Genomic DNA, 22,171 nt, shown 5'->3' with positions numbered 1-22,171 from the left:
TTAGTAAGTAAAAACATGTTACGATTATTACATTATAAGATCAGAATCTTAGTTGGATGTCAGGACAAGAAATAATATATGCAATATATAAATAAATAAATAAAGTGACAGGCTGCTTCTTGCTGAGTTTGAGGCTTAGGACAATATATATAAAAACAATGGAGTTGGTAACTTGTGGCTTGTTGGGACATCATCGTTTGTTTGGGCGTGTCTGCTTCCTTCCTACTTCAATTACCCAATTTACCCTCTTTCCGATTTGACACTTTTGCCCCCCCCTTTTTTTTTTTTTTAGTATTTCTCCCCTTATTATTATTACAACAAATTATTTATTTTTTTTATTTTAATTTGTCCTATAACATAATATATTTATTTTTTTTAGTAATTGTATTATCTACTAACGTTACAAATACCCTTACAATTTACAATATATTATACAAATGTCATTACCTTTATATCACACAATATTAATAAAGTTATATTATAAATTTTTACTTTATTCTTACTAAATCTCAATATAATACTAATTTCTAAAACTCCATACAAATAAATATTTTATTGAAAAGTGATAGGTAATTAGGAATATTTTTGAAAATTTAATTAGAAATTAAAATAAATGAAGAGAAAGAATGTAATAAAATTAGTAGTATTTATTGTAAATCATTATTAAACGGTGGATAATAATTAAATGTTAAATTTTTTAATTTTACTAAAATTAATAATTTAATAAATTTAGTGGACAACTAATGTATTATTCATGTATTATTATTAACCTTTTCATAGTAGAAAATATTTTATTTTTAATTTCAAAATAGAAGGCCAATTTAGGTATTAAACAGCGGACACGTGGCAGTGACAGTGCCACCCTCAGTCAAAGTCAACGCCTTATTGAGAGAGCAGGGAATTAACAACATTATTTAATATATGTATATGTATATGCAGAACAAAGATGAAACCCTTATTACAATCTTCTGAGTCTATTCTCCATTAAAATTAAATCCGAAGCCACCAAACCCTCCCTCTCTGCATTAAATTCCAGTCCACCGAAACCTCTAGAACCAACCTAATCAACCACCACCAGCTCCAGCTCCAGCTCCGGGAGAAAAATAAAAAATAAAATAAAAACAAAAAATGGAGAAACCCTCGGAGAACGTCGAGAGAGTGGTGGGAATTGCAGATCAAAGTATGTATACTGTAGAGCTCTCCAATCCATGCACTTATTTTCGACAAGTCATATGGCCCTCTATCCTCAAGTGTCTTGGCCTCCAATCTGACCCCGCCGCCGATGCAGCAGATCCGCCGCCCGACCCGCCGGCGGAGACCAGGACCGGACGGATGCCTCCCCGCCCGCCGGTCAGCGGCGGAAGAGGCCCTCAGACAAATTAAACGCCGATCAGCGTAGCTTTTGGGTGGACCGGGTGGGTTTAATTAGTTTTAATTATATATTTATATATTTATTTATGCACACATATTTGTTTAATTTATTTTCTTCTTTAATTAGTTTGTGTTGTGTCTGATATATGCATATATATATATATGTGTATATGTATCTATGGTCTGTTTGCAATAATATTATTGGATTTTGCTTAGCTTTATGATCAATTTGATGCATGAATTAATTTCCTGTTGTCGTAATTAATTAATCTACATCGGAAAAATAAGTATTGAGAAGGGCAGCTAGCTAATTGTTATTGAAATGGCTGCAAAAACCAACCCGGCCATGTGGGGGACTAACTGATCAGTTTAATTTGTAATTATTATTCTAAAACACACACACACACACGTGTATGTGTGTGTGTGTGTTTTTGGTAATGGCTAGATATGACATTAATCTTGTTTTGAATTTTGATTTCAACATAAGTCCCATGCTTGCTTAATTGTGTGACAAGTGACACTGCAAGAAATTAGTGACAAAAAGAAAAAGGACTAAACACCTTATTCTTGTATTGAGATTGGATATTATTATTATTATTATTATTATTATTATTATTATTATTATTATTATTATTATTATTATTATTATTTTATTGTGTAAACTATTATGTATTTAATTGATTTATATATAACATTTATATTATATATGTATATATTTAGTATTAATTTATTATCCTAATTAGTTTAGGTCTTGTAGTTTTAGTACATCAAATATTGGACTCCATATTAAGGGTGGGGGCAAGAAAAGACATCTCAAGAAGAATAGAATTTCAGATGTTCGCATAAATTGTAAAAGCTTTATCGAACTCATATATTCGAGACAAGGGCTTGCCTTACCCTAAATTCCAAATCGAGACCGACAATTTGGACCATTTAATATTTTATTTTCTTCGGATAACAAAAGGTGACGGGTCGAATGTCACCTTCAAAACCAACTAAAACCCGGCGACATTAATGATAATTGCTCCAAGGCCATACAAAAATTATTCGGACAACATTATTAGACTATTAGAGTGATTGAAATAAAAATTATTGAAAATTTTAATAATAAACTTACTTAAACTACAATAATAAGTTATTTCTAAGCAACATATTATAGTATGGTATATTTTCCCCTAATAAGAAATGTAGCTAGACAGACAATGAAAGTAATATTTAGGGGTGTATTCAATTGAAATTTTAATGGGTTTTTTTTATTTTAAAAAGTCTATGGATTTAGTAATTGATTTAGATGGATTTCTACGGATTTGATTGAATTTTTTATGGATTTTGTAGGATTGTAAAATAATTTTTTTTAATATATATTAATTATATAAATTTATATCAAACAACAAATTTTATAAATATAATAAATAATTATTAATAAGATACTACTTAATATTAATAAATAATATATAAGTATTAATAAATAATATATATGTATTTACTTTTTATGTAAAAAGGTTATATTAAAATAAATAAATAAATAATATACGATTTTTAAAAAAATATTAAAATAAATAAATAAATATAAATTAACGGTTCAATAAAAAATATATATTTAAATATCTATTTTATCTTTATCGTAATGATAATACAGCGTATTCGATAATTGAAAAGAAACGATGACAGTATTATAATAATATTTTTTAAAATTATATTTATAATATAAAAATATATATTAAAAAAGAAATCATAAGAATTTGCTAATATATTTTAGTTTTAAATTATTATTTATTAAAAATTATAATAATAGTAATAAATATTATCATATTATTAATCACATATACAACAACAACAACAATAATAATAATAATAATAATAATAATAATAATAATTTTAAAAATCCATCAAATTCTATTATGGTAAGGAGAGATTCTTTTATATACAAAATTTTCACAAAAATTCATTAGAATCCATAGACTTTCAAAATCTATGGATTGTTGAATATTTCAAAATTTTAAAAGATATATTGAATACCTCTGGATTTTAAAATACTTTTAAAAGTCTTGATTGAATACACCTAACCAAACAAAAAATGTATTTAAATCTTATTAAATTATATACCTATTTCAAGCGATGTATATTATTTTCCTTAAATATTTAATTAAGGAATTTCATTGGAACTTATATGGCATGCATGCACGTACACCATAGATGCTACTAATTACCGGATAACAACCACGTGTACTTTTTTATGGCACATTTGTAATTAATTCTCCGAACTTTTTAAAACAGAAAGTATTTATAATCTTCTATTCGTCTCTATCATAAATAAATAAACTTATATATATATATATACAGTTTTCTATTTTTTAAAAAATTATATTTAATTATTGAAAGTTTTATTTTTTAAAAAATATCACATTTAAAATTTATTTTTATTTATTAATATTATATTAAAATGATAATATATAAACATTATACTCAATATCTATTTGTATAATATAGTATTAAATAATACTTTTTTTTTTACTATTTTAAAAAACACTGTATAAAATTCCAAAATTGACTACCAAAACTTTTATCAGAGAATTATTAAGGAAAATTTTACCGGTTTTTACTACGAAATATTCTACATTCCTAAACCATTGGTGGATATTCAAATTTAAATAAAAAAAAAAAAGTCCCATTTTCAAAAAATTCGAAAAAATACGTATGAGTTGGCTGAGGTACAACGGTAAGTTCCAGTACGACACGTGTGTATCGTAGGTCGTCAATCGTGTAAGAAAACGGACGGTGGGACCTCAAAAAAGCCAGATAATTGTATATAATAATAATAATAATAATGTATAGGCAATTTAGCATAGAGGTATTAATGCTGTAGCTAATTAATTAATTGATTGAAAATAATGAAAGGAGGTATGAATGAATGATGTCCCCACACCCAATATCGATTTCGATTTCAATTCCAATTCAATTTCCATTTCCACTTCAGAGGGCAGCTTCTAATTCCATTCTATGGAGTATGGACTGATGGTATCTGCTGCTGCTCTTGCAAATCGTCCTCTATTGGTAGGAATCGCAGGCCGAAAGGGAAACCAGATCTTCTACGGATAGTTAAGAAATCGCACGCACAACAGGAAAGTGGGGCGGATCTTCAATTTCAACCCCACAATCTCTACAGCGTCTCCATTCTCTGCGAAATTCCCGTGATAAAAGAAGAGGGGAAAAAGAAGACTCCTCTGGAAAGCGAACTTTGGAGTTGAAGTGAAAGGGCTTTTCGGGCATTGTTGTCTTGTTGCGAGGCTCGGCATCTAGCGTGGTGTAGCAGGTGGCCTTTTGATCTCTTTTCTTCGTTGTATAGCGACTTTTTAAGTTTTTGTTTTAGAAGGCTTTGAGAGGGTTTAAGCAGAGCATTTATATGTGTACATACATCTTCTCTGTTTGCTTTAGATGTGTTTTCTGAGGTGAGCCTGAAGTGGTTTGGTTGGGTCGTTTTTTTACCAATTGACGATAGATCTCTAGTGGAGATTAATTAGTTAGTTTTATTTATGTAAGAATTATTGCGCCGCCGAATCAGTTGATGGAAAACGATGTTGTGAATTAGCTTTGCCATGGCCGATCGGGGAGTTTAGAGCATTGCTTGTAATTGTGAATTCAATTTTTGGTTAGGGTTGCCGTTGTCTCAACTTCCTATTCCGTTATATGTCATTGACATAGAAAATACGTGGATTGACCTCTAATTGAACAAAAAGACTTCTCTTTTATTTATTTATTTATTTTTGGGCGATTGATTTTCTGGCCTTGGAGATCTTATCCACCCTGAACTTGATTGTTTTCTTGAGGAATAAACAGGTTGGCTAGTTAATGATGGAAATGGTATTTGATTGTGACTGTTCTGTATTTCTAAAGTTAGAAATTATGATGCTTGAATCCTAAGTTTCTATAGGTTTGTTGATTTTTTTTTTTTTTTTTCTTTATACAAGGCTATTAACTGATCGAAAGAGGTCTTTGTACTGCTATACTATGCCTTTGATTTTAGACTGTTAGTATTGGTGGATAACAAATTAGTTCAATTAAAAGAAAATCCGACTAAGAGCAAAGGTTCTTTCACACTTTGTTTTCGGTCGATCATAGTTCAACAGGATATAGGCTGGATGGTTGGGTACTTGTATTTATATCATTATGGTTAAAAAAGAATGGGAAATGTACACATAAGAGATGATGTCTGTTTAGCTGAACATAAGTTTCCACTTTTAACTTGTGATAGTGAATCCTGCTTCCAAATTTCCAGTTTATGATCACCCAATGAAGTGGTTATACGTTTATGTCAGGTAGCTACTTCATGAAAAACTAGTTTTTTTGTTGGTCGGAAGGTCAGACTTGTTATATTCATGAGCATGGATAAAGTATCCCCAGATTGTCCATACCCTGGATGCTTCTTTTGTGTGATGAAGGAAGGAAACCCAAGCAAGCGGAGGGCAAGTTTGTTGAAGTTCTTTAGAGAACTTCCTTCACAGGATGATGATGGCCAAGTCCTTCCTATTAGTGGCCTTTGGAACACAGCCATGGCACATCCTAATGACCCGGAATTCATTGAGTTGGGAATTTTTGAATGTATGGCAGCTCTCATCTGGAAAGGATTGAAGAACAGACGGTGGCTGTCTCATGACCAGAACATTTATATTCCATACTATGCTGCACATATAATCGGATCCTACACTATGAATATGGAAGAATTTGCTGAAATGGCAGTGCATGCTGGGGTTATCCCACCTCTGGCCGAACTTCTGAGAGGGAGGCTGACTTGGGTTGAACAGAGAGTGGCCGTGCGGGCTCTTGGTCATTTAGCTACTTACGCTGCCACTTTTCCTGCTGTTGCCAACCATGGAGAGATATTGGAGCTTTCGATGCAGTTGGCAATGAGTTCTCTGGAAATTGTTTACACTCATTTTTACCAGTATGTAGACAGAAGGCTTAGTTATCACTGTGACCTTCTCACACGCGGTATGGGTGGTGTTGAAATGGAGTCAAGGAAGGCTGAGGAGTGGGCTAGTCAGCTACAGTGCTGGTCTCTTCAGCTTATCAATTGCTTTGCTTTCAAACCTGATTTCCTTTCTACTATATGCAAACCGGAGTTTCTAGTAAAGCTTCCTGCCATGTGGGGAGGACTTGTTAATGAAAATTCACCTGCTGGTATCGGGTTATTGCGAACAATTTGCCATCATAAGCATGGGAGGGCTCCAGTTGCTAGCTGTCCAGGAATTGTAGATGCATTGTGTAACATAGCACGGTCATCAGATGATTGGCAATATATGGCAATTGACTGCCTTCTGTGGTTGCTACAGGATCCAAGTACCTGTCACAAGGTAATTTCTTATGTTCAGTTACTCATCTACGCATCCTTGTTATGTGTTCTCCTATGAATTTTTTCTTTGGTTATTTGTGATTTGTAATAACACAATTGTTTACTGAAGAAATGAGTTTAAGGTTCTTTTTGGTAAGTGTAGTGTGATTTGCTTTGATATTGCTCTCTGCCACATGGCTTTAGTATTTTGGTTCTATCCAGATTGATAAATTTATTGATCATGAATTTTTGAATGCTTTAAGTGTTACAACTTACTGTTTGTTTACCATTATGTATTTATTGCTGAGGGCTTAATATGATTCTTTAATTCTAACTTTGATGAATCACATGGAAATGCATATCTACCTTGATCAGGTAGAAAATAAAACAACCAAAAACAGAAGCATTATATTTTGGAGCACAGGACATGACATTGTTAGATAATAATCACCTACTGAGGTTTCTTGATCGGCAGTATAAAAATCTTCTGAATTGTTGTTGCTTCTGTTCAGTGTTGTCCACTTTCATATATCTTGCACGAAACAATTTGCATCATAGTTGTTTATCTTGTGTTCGTATACTATAACACTTGGCTTCACCATAGCGTACTTGTGATGCAAAAATTAAATGTTTCTTTACCTTTTAATCATTGTATAACTAAAATTGAAAGCTATTTATGTTTGCTGCTTATTTTCTAGAATCTGTTTGATTTAGTTTCTGAAAAAACATCTTGCATGAAACAATTGCATCATAGTTTATTTGATTTTATTTGTACCTTTTTTGGCATATATATTTATCAATTACCAATTCAATAATAACTGGACACATGGTAATGGTTGCACCCCAAAGGAATATAGAGTTACTAATTAGTTTAGAATAGAATGAGTGTATGCTTGGTTCTTATTGGCACATTGTGTGTACGATATGTACCATGAGGCAAAGGCCTTCGAGCTGTGGCGGATGATGGATGGTGTGACAGTGCATGTCTCATAATGAAGCTCTTCACAAAACTATATGAAACTATATATATATATATATACTATTTTATCCTTAAGAGTTAGATGTAGTACTTAAACAATACAATGCAAGTGTACTTGAGATCAAAGCGACAATAGAAGAATTGTGGTAATTTGAACTTGTTTGCTGTTAAGATTGGTTCTGCCGTGCACCATTGAGCGTGGAGACTTGCGGTGTGCACTGTATAGTATATACTGCTATGACTGTACGTTTATAGGAGTGTGAGTATGTCAGCCCATATAGGTTGGACTTTCAATTTAAATAGAGACAATAAGAACTCAACTACTGAAGTTTGCATATTTGTTGATGAAGGAAAAATATTTCATATTCAAAGAGCTGTAGTTTAGCTTAGTTGAAGTGAGAATTGTGTGCTCAAAGTTGCGAGGAAGTTAATATTTGTGCTTAGATGTTGAATGTTGATGAGAATGATCGCATATCGATTTGTATTCTTATCTTAATTGCTCAAATTATGCAGGTCTGCGACAAGGTAGTGCCAACATTGATTGACCTTGCAGAAATAACCACTTTAGGGGATCATAAGAAACTTGGCGATTCAATTGTCAATGTTCTCGAGGAATGCATTCAATCCCCCGGAACAGGCCGCAACTCAATGAGCAGCAGGGTAAAAGAGGAGATCGAAGAACTCCTTGCTTCTAAACAGCGGCTAAAATGGGAGAAAACCATGCCGAAAGAGGATCTTCACATCAAGCACGCAGCTGCTTTAGTGGTTAAACTCGAAGGAAATTCTCTGTTCTCTTCTGGAGATATCTCCGGTGCCGCATCAAAGTATTCGGAAGCATTGGCATTGTGCCCCATGAGGTCTAAAAAAGAAAGGGTAGTTTTGTACAGCAACCGAGCTCAATGCCATCTTCTACTGCAACAACCCCTTGCTGCTATACGGGATGCTACACGTGCGCTCTGCCTTCATAACCCCGTGAACCGTCACGCCAGAAGCCTATGGAGACGAGCACAAGCCTACGACATGCTTGGATTCGCCAAGGAGAGCCTGTTGGATGCTATTTTGTTCATAAACGAATTCTCCCAGTCAACAGATCCTGATCTTTCCCTGAGGCAGAACAAGGTTCCCGACTATGCCGAGCGCCTAGTTAAGAAGCAGATGCGTGCCGCTTGGTTATTTAGAGAGGCAGCTATTAAACATGGAGGCATCCAGTGCGAAGGTGATGCCGGAGATATTTGCGGCCAGGAGAGTGATGACTCTGAATGGGAAACAGCCAGCGAAAGTGATATTGGAGGAAATGATGGGAAGGATGAGTTGGGCGATGATGACTTCGAACGGAAGGGTAGGAACAGTAAAGCTTCGGCAAAAGGTATTTCGACATTTTTCTTTTATAATGTGTTTTTTCAGCTGCATTATTTAGAGTTGGGTTGTGTTACTCGATTAGTCTAACCATACCAATGATGCAGATAGCAAGCATGGGTACAATCTGGAGCTCACTGAGGACGAGGCGTGATTTGCAAACATGGCTTACGGGGAAGACGGGAAGTCGAATTATGCAGGAAGTCTTGCATAAGGATCATGGCATCAAACAATTGTTGCTCTTATCTTTATGGGGATGAACACCTTTTTGGCAGTGTTTATTTAAAGTTATGCTTAAGTGCTTGTGCATTTCGGTGAGTGTTATATTTATGGTGAAGGAAGGAACTACGATTGTATTGTCATATGTTGAGTGTGTAACTGTAATTGAAATTGTACCTGTAGTTGATTGCTTCTATTTATTGTTTCGTGCAATTTTGTATTTCCCTTTGGATGCAACACTTTGTTAGATCTACAGGAATTCCTTACTAGCAATACATGGAAACAAATAATTTAATTTTGAGTTACAAAAATTACATGAATTCAAGACATGGTTCTAGTCATTATTGTTGGCTGGCGAAGTTTTCAAATCACACTGACTTCTGGCTATAGAAACATTTCACTTACGTTGAATTGACATAAACTAGAATAAGATCGAACGGTTACACTCAATTATATACACGCATAGAGGGGCAAGGTTGGAAGATACCGGTCGCAGCTTCAAACAAGAACGGGATGGGGAGTATCAACAGATGTCTAGGTGAGTTTTCGCCAAATGCGGTGCTGTTTGGAAGCCGATAGGGCCTTCACCCTTGGGAAGACGAAACCTGTCTTCGGTGGATTTCCATCAACAAGAGAATTTTCGTATATTTCTTTGCATTCCTGAACCACCTGTTCAACAAAATATCAAAGTACCGATATAGCTTTCAATTTGCGTAATTTGAGCTCTAGCTTTTTTGTTTTACAAAGCTTGTTCATAGGATTTACCTCTTTAGCATCTTTTCTTGGTATGCCTTCACGCAAGCTAACAATTTTTTCAACCACTTCCGGCTGTATCAAAGAAAATCAGATGGTTAGTAAAAGGCAGAACATGAATGTATTCCCCTTTGGATTTCAAAACAGAAAGTGACTGGTAACAAATTGGAGACAAGAATTATCTAACTAGAGCGCAAAAGATGGTAGTACGATTTAGTTAACTGAAAGCATAACACAATAATGCTTACTGGACAATCTGGTTGATGATCCAGAATATTGGTATACACAAGTGTGAAAGAATCTGGGCTCTCTGATGAAGCAAGTTCTCGCAGGTCAGCCAGTACCCTCACTCTATTTTCGACTTTCTGCAATGCATGATCCACATTACTAGTTAAAGATACAGAATTATAACATAGAATCACACCCTTATGAATTGAGAGCATTTGCATCAAAGTGTGTGAGCTTACAGAAACACTTATATACTCCCGGAAGAAGTCCATGAGAACCTCTTCATCCAGCTTCATCCTTTCAATTGTCTCTTCTTTGATATAATTTTTCTGCAGATCAGAAAGAACAGAATCAAAGTTAGCTGCAAGAAGAAAAAAAAAAAAATTGTGAATTTTATCCTCCAACAAAATAATTTCACGAAAGGAACCTGGACAAGCAGATGGTCAACATAAACAATAATAGTTTCCTCCAAGCAGGCCTCCACAAATCGCCTAAACGATCTTTCTTCTATGTACCTTTATATACAGATTCATTTAGAAAAAAATTAAGTACAACATACAGGTATTTGGAGCCAATTATTAGATCTAAACAAAACAAGTGCGATAACTTACATCTTCACATCTGTAAAGTAATCACCAAATGTAGCAACTAGGTATTCGGTAACCTGTCCTTCCAACCAGTCTGAAACACAATAAATAAATAAAATAGAGCATCATCTTCAGAGGCAATTTAATATGATTTCTCTAACTGCCCAAGCTTTTCCCTAAATTTAAAACTTAAATTTCTGCCAGAACCTAATATGGGAATCCATCAGTATTTTCATTTTGAAAGACCTGTTCTAGAGGTACATGGGTAATCATAGAATGACAAACTAACTACCATTCAGGTTGTCAGCTTTCTTGTGGTCTATATCTGATAAAGGTGTGAAATAGGTTCTTGTAAAATAGATACACTAGGCAAACTAGTTAAACTACATGTACCTCAGGGCTCAAATCCATTCAACCATTATGCCCCCATCCACTTCACCTAAGAGAAACATCATCCCATGTCACACTACTTAACTGCAATGCTAAGAGTCCCTCTAGCAATGCATTAAATAAATAAGGAATGGCATGACAACCAACAGAAAAAAGATCAAACACCAATGACCCGACCACTCATGCATAAAGTTAATTAACAATACATTCAATGTTTATGTTTCAAATGGCATCCACAGATTTAAAGAGTTGAACTTCAACAACAAGGCAGAAGCAGTAAATACCCTTTTGATATAACTTTACAAGTAGCTCCTGAACTCCTGGATCTTCAAAAATGACACTGACAGTTTGATGAACAGCTTCCTAACAATTAAACATTCATTAGGAATACCAACAATATGTACACACCTGGCATGGAATTGGAAATATATGGTAGCAGTTGGAAGAGGCAAATTTAGCAATTGATATATTTTGCTGTGCACATGCTTATATATTGATTCAATCTTATTGCTGAATATGTTTTGCCCTGGATAAACCATGGTAATATAGCAACTTTAGTTTTCAAAATTAATTTTACATTCTCCAATGGATGAGGCCAAAAGAAGAAAAAATGATTGAGGAAAGTGCTAAAGCAAAATATACAAGTTTAACATTGATACTCTGTAGATGTTACACAGATGATAGTTAAAACTTAGAACAGATTGTAATCTAAAAATAGACACGAAAACACCAATGTACCTTCGCAACCTCCAGAAAGCCTTTACAAGTGTCCTCAAAATTAACCTATATAAATAAAAAATAATCAATTTCAAGAAAACATTAATATTCTTCTTCACAATCCAGGCATGCAAATATATATATATATATATATCAATGCTATGTTCTTCCAATCATTGCAAATTAGTTGCAAAAGGGATTAATTTTTTGTATTTTTGTAACAGATTGCAAGAATAAATTCTTCTGTGCTAGATGTGTATAACTTCAGGACTCGATGGTCACCACATTCAGTGGGAGAATGAATACATTACAGCAAGATATTTCCCAAAACAACCATTATATGTGACTGTGCATTTCCCATAACTTTATTGATGATTGTAACTGATTTACTTTCTTCATTATTGGATGTAGGCCTCATTCTTTGCCTGTTAGTTTAGTTTATATCTCAAAGTAGCTTTGTTGATGTCTTGTAATGTTTACAATAAAGTAAGCTTTTGGAAAAATCTAGAGTTCCATTGGCGTGCTCAATATTAAGATCAAAGTGTCACATCAAAATGAATAGAAGAGCACAAAACCTACTGAGAGTGAATAGAAGAAATAGAAAGGGCATCAAACAGTCAACCAAAAGTCAAGTTACGTGCAATTGAACTAAGACAGCTAACTTTTATAATCAAGAATCAAGATGACCATCTCAGTGTGCACATAAGCATACACCTATTAACTGTTTTATTTAACAGTTCATATGCATCCATATGTAGTTCTTTGTGTTACTGTGTATAACTTGAGGTAATACTATACAACAAAAAAACATAATGACTTTTTTGGGTTATAATACAAAGTTCAAATTAGAATAAACAAAATCTAATGCTGATCCAAAAACCACATCAGATGCACTGAGAATACAAAAGATAACTTCAGTAAACTAAGTAGAAGAGTAGTTCTACAGAGCCAAGTACATATTTTTTCAGTGCCCACATTTGGTCACTATTCTGTTCTCTTCTATTCAGGTATTGCATTATTTAGTCGATTAACAGTTCTACTAACAAGGTTTAACTTCAAATTTATTAAGAATATTTACATATATCGAAATGAGCCCTTTGTTAGTGAAACAACTGAAACACAGACAAATTATCGTAGATCAACAGTGTGGTTGTTAAATTACATCAAACAAGTTTGTGCATCCTAGAGTAATGTGACTAGTACAACTTCTCCATGCACATGAAGTATAATCCTTACAGATACAGAAAGGGTAACTCATTCACATAGTTAAGCTTGTGATTTAATACAACTAGAATACTGAAATATACTAGTAGAGAGAAATATTAGTTTCATAGGCAATTCATAGTAAACATTAAATCCCAACTTCAGTTATAAATTCCAGTATGCATTTTGAATTAGAGAAGAACGTGTATAAATTCTAGATAATAGCCACCTGTTCAGCATAATTAGGTGGGAGAGCTTCAAGGGTGCTTGAACTTAACTCCATGGCAAGATCATAACATCGAAGATTGTTATTGATCTGTGAAAAAATTATTAATTAGTATAAACATATAATGGCCATGTTCATTTGGTGTTTCATCAATTAAATATATGTGTGTGTGTGTTTGTCGCATATATGTGCTGGAGTGATTTACATACCAGTGCACATAAACATTCTAGACCAATTTCTGATGCAGGTTCTTCAAATCTTTGCCTTTCAGCTGCTTGAAAATCGATCATTACCTAAAAAGGAAGGCAAATATAATATTACTTCAATTCAATTTTCATTCTTCAAAGGCCTTTTCAATCTTTTATTATTTATCGAAATTATGATAACCATTATTGAGTCGGGTAGTAAGTGTGCTTACTTTATAATGATAAGAGTCATAATTTTTAATAATAATATAAGGAGTTAGTTTATCCAACCGATTTAATCAGATATGATGATTTTATAACATAGAATAGTATCCCAGGTTTAAGGATAATTTACGGGCTTTATATATTAAAGTAGACATGTGATTAAGATGGAAAAAATAATAAATCAACCCTAATCACTTCTAGTTAACTCACCCATAGTGAGAATCTGCAACAGTATAAATCAAGTTCAATCAAATAATTTGAGACATTAATTCAGGTGCCCTGCAACAACCATGCCTCAAACTACAGAAGTACACTTCTATTAAATGAATAAAATTTGCAAGATTTACATCACTACGTGCAACCCAATAGTCACATTGTGTTCAAAAGAGATGGCAGTCCATCAATGTATTCACTGGTTAACTAGCCAATCTTTTAGTTCATAGTTTATAGAATACATGAGATTTTTTCTTTATAGATATATTGACAAGGTGAACTTGGTAGATCAAGTTGAGCATACCTGAATGATGGATAGAGCAATTCGATATAACATGACATCAGTGCTATTTTCTCGTACGATTTGTACTTGCTCTCCAAGGATTCGAAACAAATCAACAGCAGCTGGTGTGTAAAGTTTTCCTTCCTCTGTTTTCTTTGGTGGCTGTACCTTATCAGCCTCAAGTATATTCAAGTACCATTTCTACAAAAGAGAAAATCAGTTGATGCGCAGACCCAATAAGGTGACTAAAGTGAATAGCAATCAATGGAAAAATAATATCATCTTATTACCCTTGTTGTGGCTTGCATTCTTTCAACATATGCATTCATAAGAGGATCCATTGCACCGCTTTCAGAACAAACTTGAGCTAGAGACTCATCAACACCAAGTCCAATTAAATTTTCTTGATATTCAACAATCCAGCCAGTTATCTATACAGAAGAACACATTTACATTTAAGAGATCTTCAAGCAACATAAAAATGGATTGAAAATTATAGGAATTCCTCGATATATTCTGCTTGCAGAAAGTGCAGCAATCTAGCCAAAATTACATGAATGTAAAAAATCAGAATAATTTATATATTCCTTTCTCGATCGATGATTAATCACAGAGAAATAACACAAGGGAAGTCTTAAAAATATATGCATTCATTCCACAAGCAGCTTTAATTAGTAACTTACTGTCTGTTGATTCATAATTTCACTCAACAAACTAAAATATTAAAAATAGCCATGGATCGAGAATGGATTTCAAAAGTCGTCTTAATTTGTGAGCTGCCATCCAGAAATGAATAGTTGTTGGAATAATCAAATATTCCAAGTCTACAGGATAAACCAAGTGCAAGTAGGACTAAATACAAAACCAATCATGATCGAACATCCATTTATGAAATTAAAAAGATGACATGAGTCATTCATGGAATACCAATTCAAGATATTGCTATAGCTTCACACCATCAGATTTAGATGAAATACCTTTAATATCTCTATATTTGTCAGATCATTAGCTCTGTCACTTAGTAATCTCAGCCACTGAATGAATCTCTCAGTATAGAGATTAACCATAAGCTGGAATATTTCATATCTGAGACAATATTGCATAAACGAATAAGATCATCAGCGGAGGAAGGGGGTTGTGACTTGTGAGGGTGAGGAAGAGAGCAGTGGCGTAACAAAGTTCTTTTGCCCCTCAGACTGATAAAGTATCCAAAGAAATAGATTACTGTCAGATTAACAGATTATGTTGACAAACCTGGGAGGAAAGCAAGGGGCAACATAGTCGTATATATCTCCAAGTTCTTCACCAATCTGACACAAACAGAAAAGTAATCACAGAATATTAAGTACCTTTACGAAACTTAATCTCAGAGAAAATAAGAGAATACTTGACTGCTAAGATGCTAGTTATCTAGTTTGCATTGTCTACATATTGACCAGATTCAACCGGTAAAAAATCCAACATCAGGTCCTTTAAGTTCACGTCGATAAAGAATTGACAGCCATTATTATGTGAAGGCATGAAGCTCATGCCAGTGGGTATTCCACTTGCGTTTTCATAACTGTACTCTTTAGCTGCAGTACCAAGGGGTTGAAATATTCAGAAGGTAGTTTCAGTGTATATAGTCTTGACTCTTGAACGATACACAAGATCTCTATGAGATGGCAACAAGTATATAAAATATCATATTTCATAAACACCTAGAGCATAAAAATGCATGTGAAGGATACTTTAAAGCCATATGACACCATATAGAAAAGAATTCTTGAAGGGATAAGTCATCTCACCCTTGAGATATTATAGCATTTCAAACATGAGAATGATATATCATGTTGTTACCACATCAAATCGCAGATGCCAACTTCAAATTTTATTTATATCTATGAAGATGGAAACTTAAAAATATATGTTCCTTTAATCATCAACATACGGTTTAAGACACATAAATGATACCGTTCTAGCTTCCTCCAGAGCTCCTTTGAGGTCTTCAAATACAAGCTGAAAAAAGGTGACAATCATCACATGAGAATCGACACAGCTTTATATGGTTTCTGAACAATGCCTGTAGAATGTGACATATATAGAAGCATAACAAAACATAAACCTCACTGCACAACCGATCGAAGCGTGCTTCAACTGACTGGGTTATTTCTTTATAACATTTATCCTTGTAGCCTTTACCTTTAACCTTCTTATGTTGTGTAAGATTTCTAGAGGATGGCATTGAAGTTGCTGTTTTCCTAAAGAAAAAGATGAGGGGGAAAAAACCCAGTAAACTTAGAATCGTGCATGAGTGTTTCAAAATGAAAACATGGATAAAACATAGTTAAGGCAACACAATCATTGGTGTAAGAACTTATGCATCTGTTGACAAGTAAATACTTGGCATTTCTACGAGGATTTGCTACAGATTCCATCGCATCACCACCTTCTGCCTCCGCTGCTTCTGTAGCTAATTGTTCATCAATTATTTCTTGCATTTCAATAACCCTTTATACGAAGAGAAAAAAATGAGATGGTGCATTAGTACTGGCCCAATCAGGAACCTATTATAGCCAGATGTACCATTCAGGGTACACATACCTCAATGCTCGAACCAATGTTTGTGGGCTGCAAGAAAAATGAGAAGCAAAAACATTGATATTTTCTAAAAGCCAGGCATGGAAATGCATATCCAGAATTAAATAATAACTAAGATTCATTGAGGGGCTATGGTTCAGGGTATAGTATTTATTTGAGGTCAGGATTAAAATTAAACGGTATATTATATGTCCTCACGATTCTTATAAAATGACATTATTTCTCTTACAAAACATCATGTCCAACCCACCATTTAAAACAAAAAAAAAAAATCACCATGTAAGAACACCCTTAGTGGTTCATTTCATAGAAGAATTTAAGGCATAATTTCTATATAAAAAGTTCATTTGATTGAATATCCACATCATATATCTAAAGATAAATATGATATACGCTAATTTTTTTATCAAACCAAAGTAATAATTTCTAGGTACCAAATGTTCAAGCATCAAATATCCGAAGGAGTAAATTCCACCAAACTACACACTGTTCATGTCCATGGTTTAGGTTTGGAATATCTTGATATTTCATCAAAAGTAGAAACAATATATTAAGGAAATAGACTTCAATGGCATACATACCTTTCTTTCGCAAGTTTTAAGAAGTTGGCAATATGACCCCATAATGTCTTCTCAAATGTCTCCCATGTGCGATCTATGTCTTCAAAGTATTCACTGTGAAATGTATTACAATCCATCAAGAAAATGAAAAGGTGCTCTTTTTAGATACATTGAAAAAACTTAACATAACAAACAAATTTTCTTATGAGTTAGGACTCATGAGCAAGAGTTTTTCGAAAGCACGTCTCAAATAGCATTTCAAATAGATCTTATGTAACAATATTTTATATTAGCTACCATCATTACACATGTACCTCACATCCAAGCACACTGGTCCATATCATTAGAACTCTACTCTACCACATCTCTTACGGGGACAGCAAAATATAAATACAATGCCAAACAATATAACCCTTACATTACTCCCAAGTAAGAGAACGCATCAACCTAGGGATAATAATTAAATGCACAAATTTGTAAAAGAGCATCTAAATTCTATGAGATTTAAATTGGTGGAGAAGCTTTCAGATATGGCATGGGTAGTTGGGTACACTAATTGCCAATTGTTCCTCATCATGGATAGTACACAGTTGAACATAGGGTGTGTTCTTGTCTATTTAGTACCAACTTTTACTATTCAATCTATTGCATTTCTTTCTGAAACATCAAATCCAACATTCGTTTTCCATACAAACCATTACACCCAACAATTATTTTCACCTCAAAACATCATAACAAACACACACACGCACACACACACAGAAGAAAACACATTTTATGGAGTTTATTCACTATATCAAAAACATTGGGCTGAAAGCAAGAACACTTTCTGACCTCAGCCGACCAACCTCTTCTTCATGAGATGAAGCTGCTGCTAAGGCAAACCTCCGTTTCCCGTCAAGGGCTGTCAGCCTCTATATTTAGTTAAAAATCATAATAAATAAATAAATAAATCAGAAACATGATTTCTGATACAAAATACAAATTATTTTATTAGCAGACAACTGGACATTCAAGTGTATAAAAATATCAACCTCGTAGGTGTTAATAAGTTCCTTGTCATCACTTAAAGAACGATGCGCTGCAGCAGCCTCATCAGAGATTGACATCATACCCTCTACATCCTGCACAAAACAATGGAGGGACGGGACCAAGGATAAGAAATAGCTTGACTTTAGATAGGGCAGCCATATGAAAGTGCCAAAGCACTGCCTTAGAGGAGTTTTCCCTGGTGCTGTATTGTAAAGCGGTAACATGGTAGTTCCTCCAGAGAGATCACACTTAATAAAACTAAGGCTTAGCCATTTCTTCTGCTATAGTTGGATATATTCATTTTCACATTTTTGGTGCCTATTAATGGACAAAAGTAACATAAGTGGTTTAATTACACATAATAGCATTAACATCCTAAATATATTTACACTATTTTTAACACTCATAATGTAGTAATTACTTATAAACAGGTTATACATAAAAGTCAAAGTTACATAACTAGTAATCTTTAAGCAATCCAGTATATATATGTGTGTATATAATATGTTATCCATGGTGCAGAGGAATATTCTTTTTATCCAAATGATCACAACTAAAAGCAGAAAACAAATTTCTGAATACAGAAATAGTTTCCAGTGCTGGTTACACATTTGGAAAAGAGTCATTGTAAGCTTTTACTTTTGTATCTCTATCAAATGGAAGTCATCGTAAATTTTGGATAGTGTATTCAAATAGAGGAATATCAAATATTCATGTTTCTCCACTGCACTGAATTTTTATAAATAAATATTTATTCAGCGATGTCTTATTGTCAGTAGAGTTCTTTTGTATTATATGTGCGAACATACACTTTCTAACAATTATATCAGAATGCTACTCTGTCTATATCTATGTGGTGCACTAAATGTTTACAGGATAATGCACATAGGCAATATATAAATATGTATATATATATATATTCCTGCACATGTGCGCAAGCTCACAAGTCTAGGAAATCTAAAATCTAAATGAACATATTTCATTCATATTTATTTTCACAATGTTGGTTTTCCTACCCTTCAAAACCACCAATAAAAATGGAAGCAATCAAAGAGTCATTAATATTAGTTACTTCTCATTACCGAGTAATACCAGACATGTGACCTACTATATTAGGGTCGTTTCTGCTCCAATATTTAATATATTATTCATTCCAACACCATCTAAATTATTCCATCATGCCAATTGCCAACTAACATAAAAATCAGACCACATTAGTGAGACTAAATTGACGATATAATAAAGCATAAGGACTCATTCACCTTCAGTGTTGTGTTCAGGTTATTCCTTGCGTTACTGAGGAGCTTTACTTGATCATGATTTTCAATCAAAGTTTGGCATTCTTGACATAACCTGTTATGAAAAAGTGCTAAACATTAGAGTACAACATCAATGAGACTGTAAATCAGATGTATCATTTACCAAGTAAAAGAGCAATTTTTAAAAACCACACACCATCTTCGTACCTTTCAATTTCCCCGAAATTGTCTCTGAGACTACTTATTTCCTTTTTAGACAGGGAGAGTGACTCAAGACCTGCTTGTGCCTTCTCAACCTGAATCCAGGAAATATGGTAAGAGATCCTTGAGGATTATAGAATTAGCTTAAAAATAAAAAGTAAAAGAAGAAGAAGAATTTCACATGATCTATGACCATATGTCAATGCAATTGACAAAATAATAGTTCTTCGACAACAAGTTTACAGGATCAAATGTCCGTACCTGTTCGGCAACCATTGTACTTAGTTGTGCATCATTTGCCTGATATAAAAACATGAAAAAACATTAAACAGCAAGTAAAGAAGAAATTTGCGCCTTAATGAGAGCTGGAAGTAACCAAACATTCAAGAAACTCTCAATGACTTATAAGGATTAAATCACCTAGCATAGTTACTGCTATAAAATGCTTCAGAAGCCTAACACATCCGTATATCCTGATACAGGAGAACTATTTACACCATCTACTAACACCATCAATATTTAAATGAAAAGAAAATTTCACAATCTTATTCTAATTATACGCGGGAAATGTTCCAATATGAAACTATAACCACTAGCTTTCAGAATCTTTTTTGTGAGAAATAATCCATGAAAAACACAACTAAGAATTCTAATTATCCCCTTGTCTATATCGCTAGTAAATCAACCTCTCAAATATTGCCTTGCCATTATCCAGTGGAAGATCTACAACGAATTAATTCATTCAATTGATGGAATTCATCTCAAGCATTCAAAAACACGAAATCGCAGGAATCTACCTAAATTATCTCGTAGTTTTACTTCCATGAGCTCATGCGCGAAGAACACACGTACGGAGATACTAGCAAAAGAAGCGAGATGTCCCACATAAACATGTTTCATTAGTTCACAGCAGGAAACGAACCTGTTGACGAGCAATGTAATCTGCTTTAATTGAGGAAATGGCTTGCAAAAGCTCCGGCAGCGGTAGAAGCTTCGCTACCTCCCTCACCGCCGCTTCCTTCGCTTCCACACCTAGATCCTCCACTATCATATTGCCGTGTCTTTCTCCTCCCTAGAGCCTCAGCTCTCCAGATCAATCGAAGTTCTGCGCAATTCTGATTGAATTGATTCAACGGACGTCGAATCGGTGAATCACTGATTGGATCTCGATTCTGCGTCTGGGCTCTCTAGACGGAGAGACCGAAACTTCGCAGAGTTTTTGTTTTTTTTTACTTGGATCGGGTTTGAATTTTCAATTCGAGCTTTCGGTTGGCCCATTTAACCTTTACGTTCATGAATCTTTCTTGAAAACAAGAAGAAACTGGTGTATTCAATAATTTAATTATTAATTAATATATAAATGTTTTTTTTTATAACGTGGTAATTCGCAATTGCTGCCCAGAAATGCTCATGGATGATCGAATCTAATACCCTACAAACTAGGTCCAAGAGGCTAGTCACACCACGTTACTTGAAAATAAATTAAGCACTTCTTGCAAAATTTAAAAAAGAATAACTTTTGCATTTTCAATTACATTGAAGAAATATATGTATATTTTTCTTCTTTGATTTGAAATTTGCTTTTAATTTTTTTTATTATATAATTGTAACAGTTCTCAGAAAAATTTAATTATTTTTAAGCAAAATTCTAAATAGAACACAAGCTTGCCTGGATGCCTTGGGCCATTTTTTAATAGTACTAAAAATAAATAAAATAAGCCACTCAAATCTTTTGGGCCCTTTTGGTCTGATGCTCTTTAATTTCAAATTTTATAATTTAAAGTAAAATTTAAAATTAAAATCTCACCTCTAGCATTATTTTTATTTTATTCTTTTATTTTGGATAAGCTGAAATGTACTTTTTTCTATGTAATTGTAATTACGAAAAGCATGCATTAATTATTCCTTTGGGAGAATTAACTGTATTCTTATTAAATGAGAGATATCTGTAATTTTAAGAGAACACCAAATATGATTACCATAATTTGAAAGTTAATATAATAACGCAACAGCCTCATCAATGAATCAATGTAAATCTGAATGTATATATATATATATATATATTAATTTGAATAAATAAATAAAATTTGCTACTAAGTTTTATTAACATCAGACTATTTTTACATCCATGCATTATAAATATTAATAAAAATTTACAATACAACTTAGTAGTGTAGGGTTCGTGACTACATATGATTGAACGTGTAATTGAAAAATATAATATAGTATAATTAAATATAGCCAAATCTTTTGACATAATTCTACACTAAATATA

At 33.5% G+C, this 22,171-nt stretch overlaps 2 protein-coding genes across 3 annotated transcripts; one reads left to right on the top strand and one right to left on the bottom strand.

The window, feature by feature from the left end:
• Positions 1-4,264: 4,264 nt before the first annotated feature.
• Positions 4,265-9,467, top strand: LOC127246336 (uncharacterized). 2 transcript variants are annotated; one of them, XM_051267628.1, is made up of 4 exons: positions 4,265-4,684; positions 5,692-6,722; positions 8,193-9,045; positions 9,143-9,467. In XM_051267628.1, exons 2-4 carry the CDS (start codon positions 5,748-5,750, stop codon positions 9,187-9,189), a joined length of 1,875 nt encoding a protein of 624 aa, XP_051123585.1. In that variant the 5' UTR covers positions 4,265-4,684; positions 5,692-5,747; the 3' UTR covers positions 9,190-9,467. The 2 variants fall into 2 exon arrangements, with proteins under 2 accessions (XP_051123585.1, XP_051123584.1); XM_051267627.1 differs by having other exon boundaries at positions 5,688-6,722.
• Positions 9,468-9,531: 64 nt separating this feature from the next.
• Positions 9,532-21,119, bottom strand: LOC127246335 (exocyst complex component SEC6). The gene is made up of 25 exons (XM_051267626.1): positions 20,819-21,119; positions 20,158-20,196; positions 19,903-19,991; positions 19,699-19,789; positions 18,439-18,528; positions 18,239-18,318; positions 17,426-17,518; positions 16,848-16,874; positions 16,647-16,754; positions 16,369-16,504; positions 16,218-16,262; positions 15,519-15,574; positions 15,242-15,350; positions 14,555-14,695; positions 14,286-14,465; positions 13,568-13,651; positions 13,362-13,448; positions 11,951-11,995; positions 11,497-11,575; positions 10,847-10,916; positions 10,663-10,750; positions 10,475-10,564; positions 10,256-10,372; positions 10,020-10,082; positions 9,532-9,923 (listed from the first exon to the last, which is right to left on the bottom strand). Exons 1-25 carry the CDS (start codon positions 20,945-20,947, stop codon positions 9,789-9,791), a joined length of 2,271 nt encoding a protein of 756 aa, XP_051123583.1. The 5' UTR covers positions 20,948-21,119; the 3' UTR covers positions 9,532-9,788.
• Positions 21,120-22,171: the final 1,052 nt, after the last annotated feature.

Source organism: Andrographis paniculata, unplaced genomic scaffold (assembly GCF_009805555.1).
Source record: "Andrographis paniculata isolate CXL003 unplaced genomic scaffold, ASM980555v1 Contig30END, whole genome shotgun sequence".
In the NCBI taxonomy this organism is placed as follows: domain Eukaryota; kingdom Viridiplantae; phylum Streptophyta; class Magnoliopsida; order Lamiales; family Acanthaceae; genus Andrographis; species Andrographis paniculata.
The sequence above is the reverse complement of the archived record's forward strand: the minus strand, read 5'-3'. Positions and strand labels throughout refer to the sequence as shown.

Coding starts and splice junctions, on each gene's coding strand:
- LOC127246335 (XM_051267626.1), bottom strand. CDS start 20,947: ATGATAGTGGAGGATCTAGGTGTGGAAGCGAAGGAAGCGGCGGTGAGG. Junction 19,790..19,902: donor AATTTCGGGGAAATTGAAAG/GTACGAAGATGG, acceptor TTTTCATAACAG/GTTATGTCAAGAATGCCAAA. Junction 10,083..10,255: donor ATCATCAACCAGATTGTCCA/GTAAGCATTATT, acceptor TCTTTGATACAG/CCGGAAGTGGTTGAAAAAAT.
- LOC127246336 (XM_051267628.1), top strand. CDS start 5,748: ATGAGCATGGATAAAGTATCCCCAGATTGTCCATACCCTGGATGCTTC. Junction 6,723..8,192: donor ATCCAAGTACCTGTCACAAG/GTAATTTCTTAT, acceptor CAAATTATGCAG/GTCTGCGACAAGGTAGTGCC. Junction 9,046..9,142: donor CAGTAAAGCTTCGGCAAAAG/GTATTTCGACAT, acceptor CCAATGATGCAG/ATAGCAAGCATGGGTACAAT.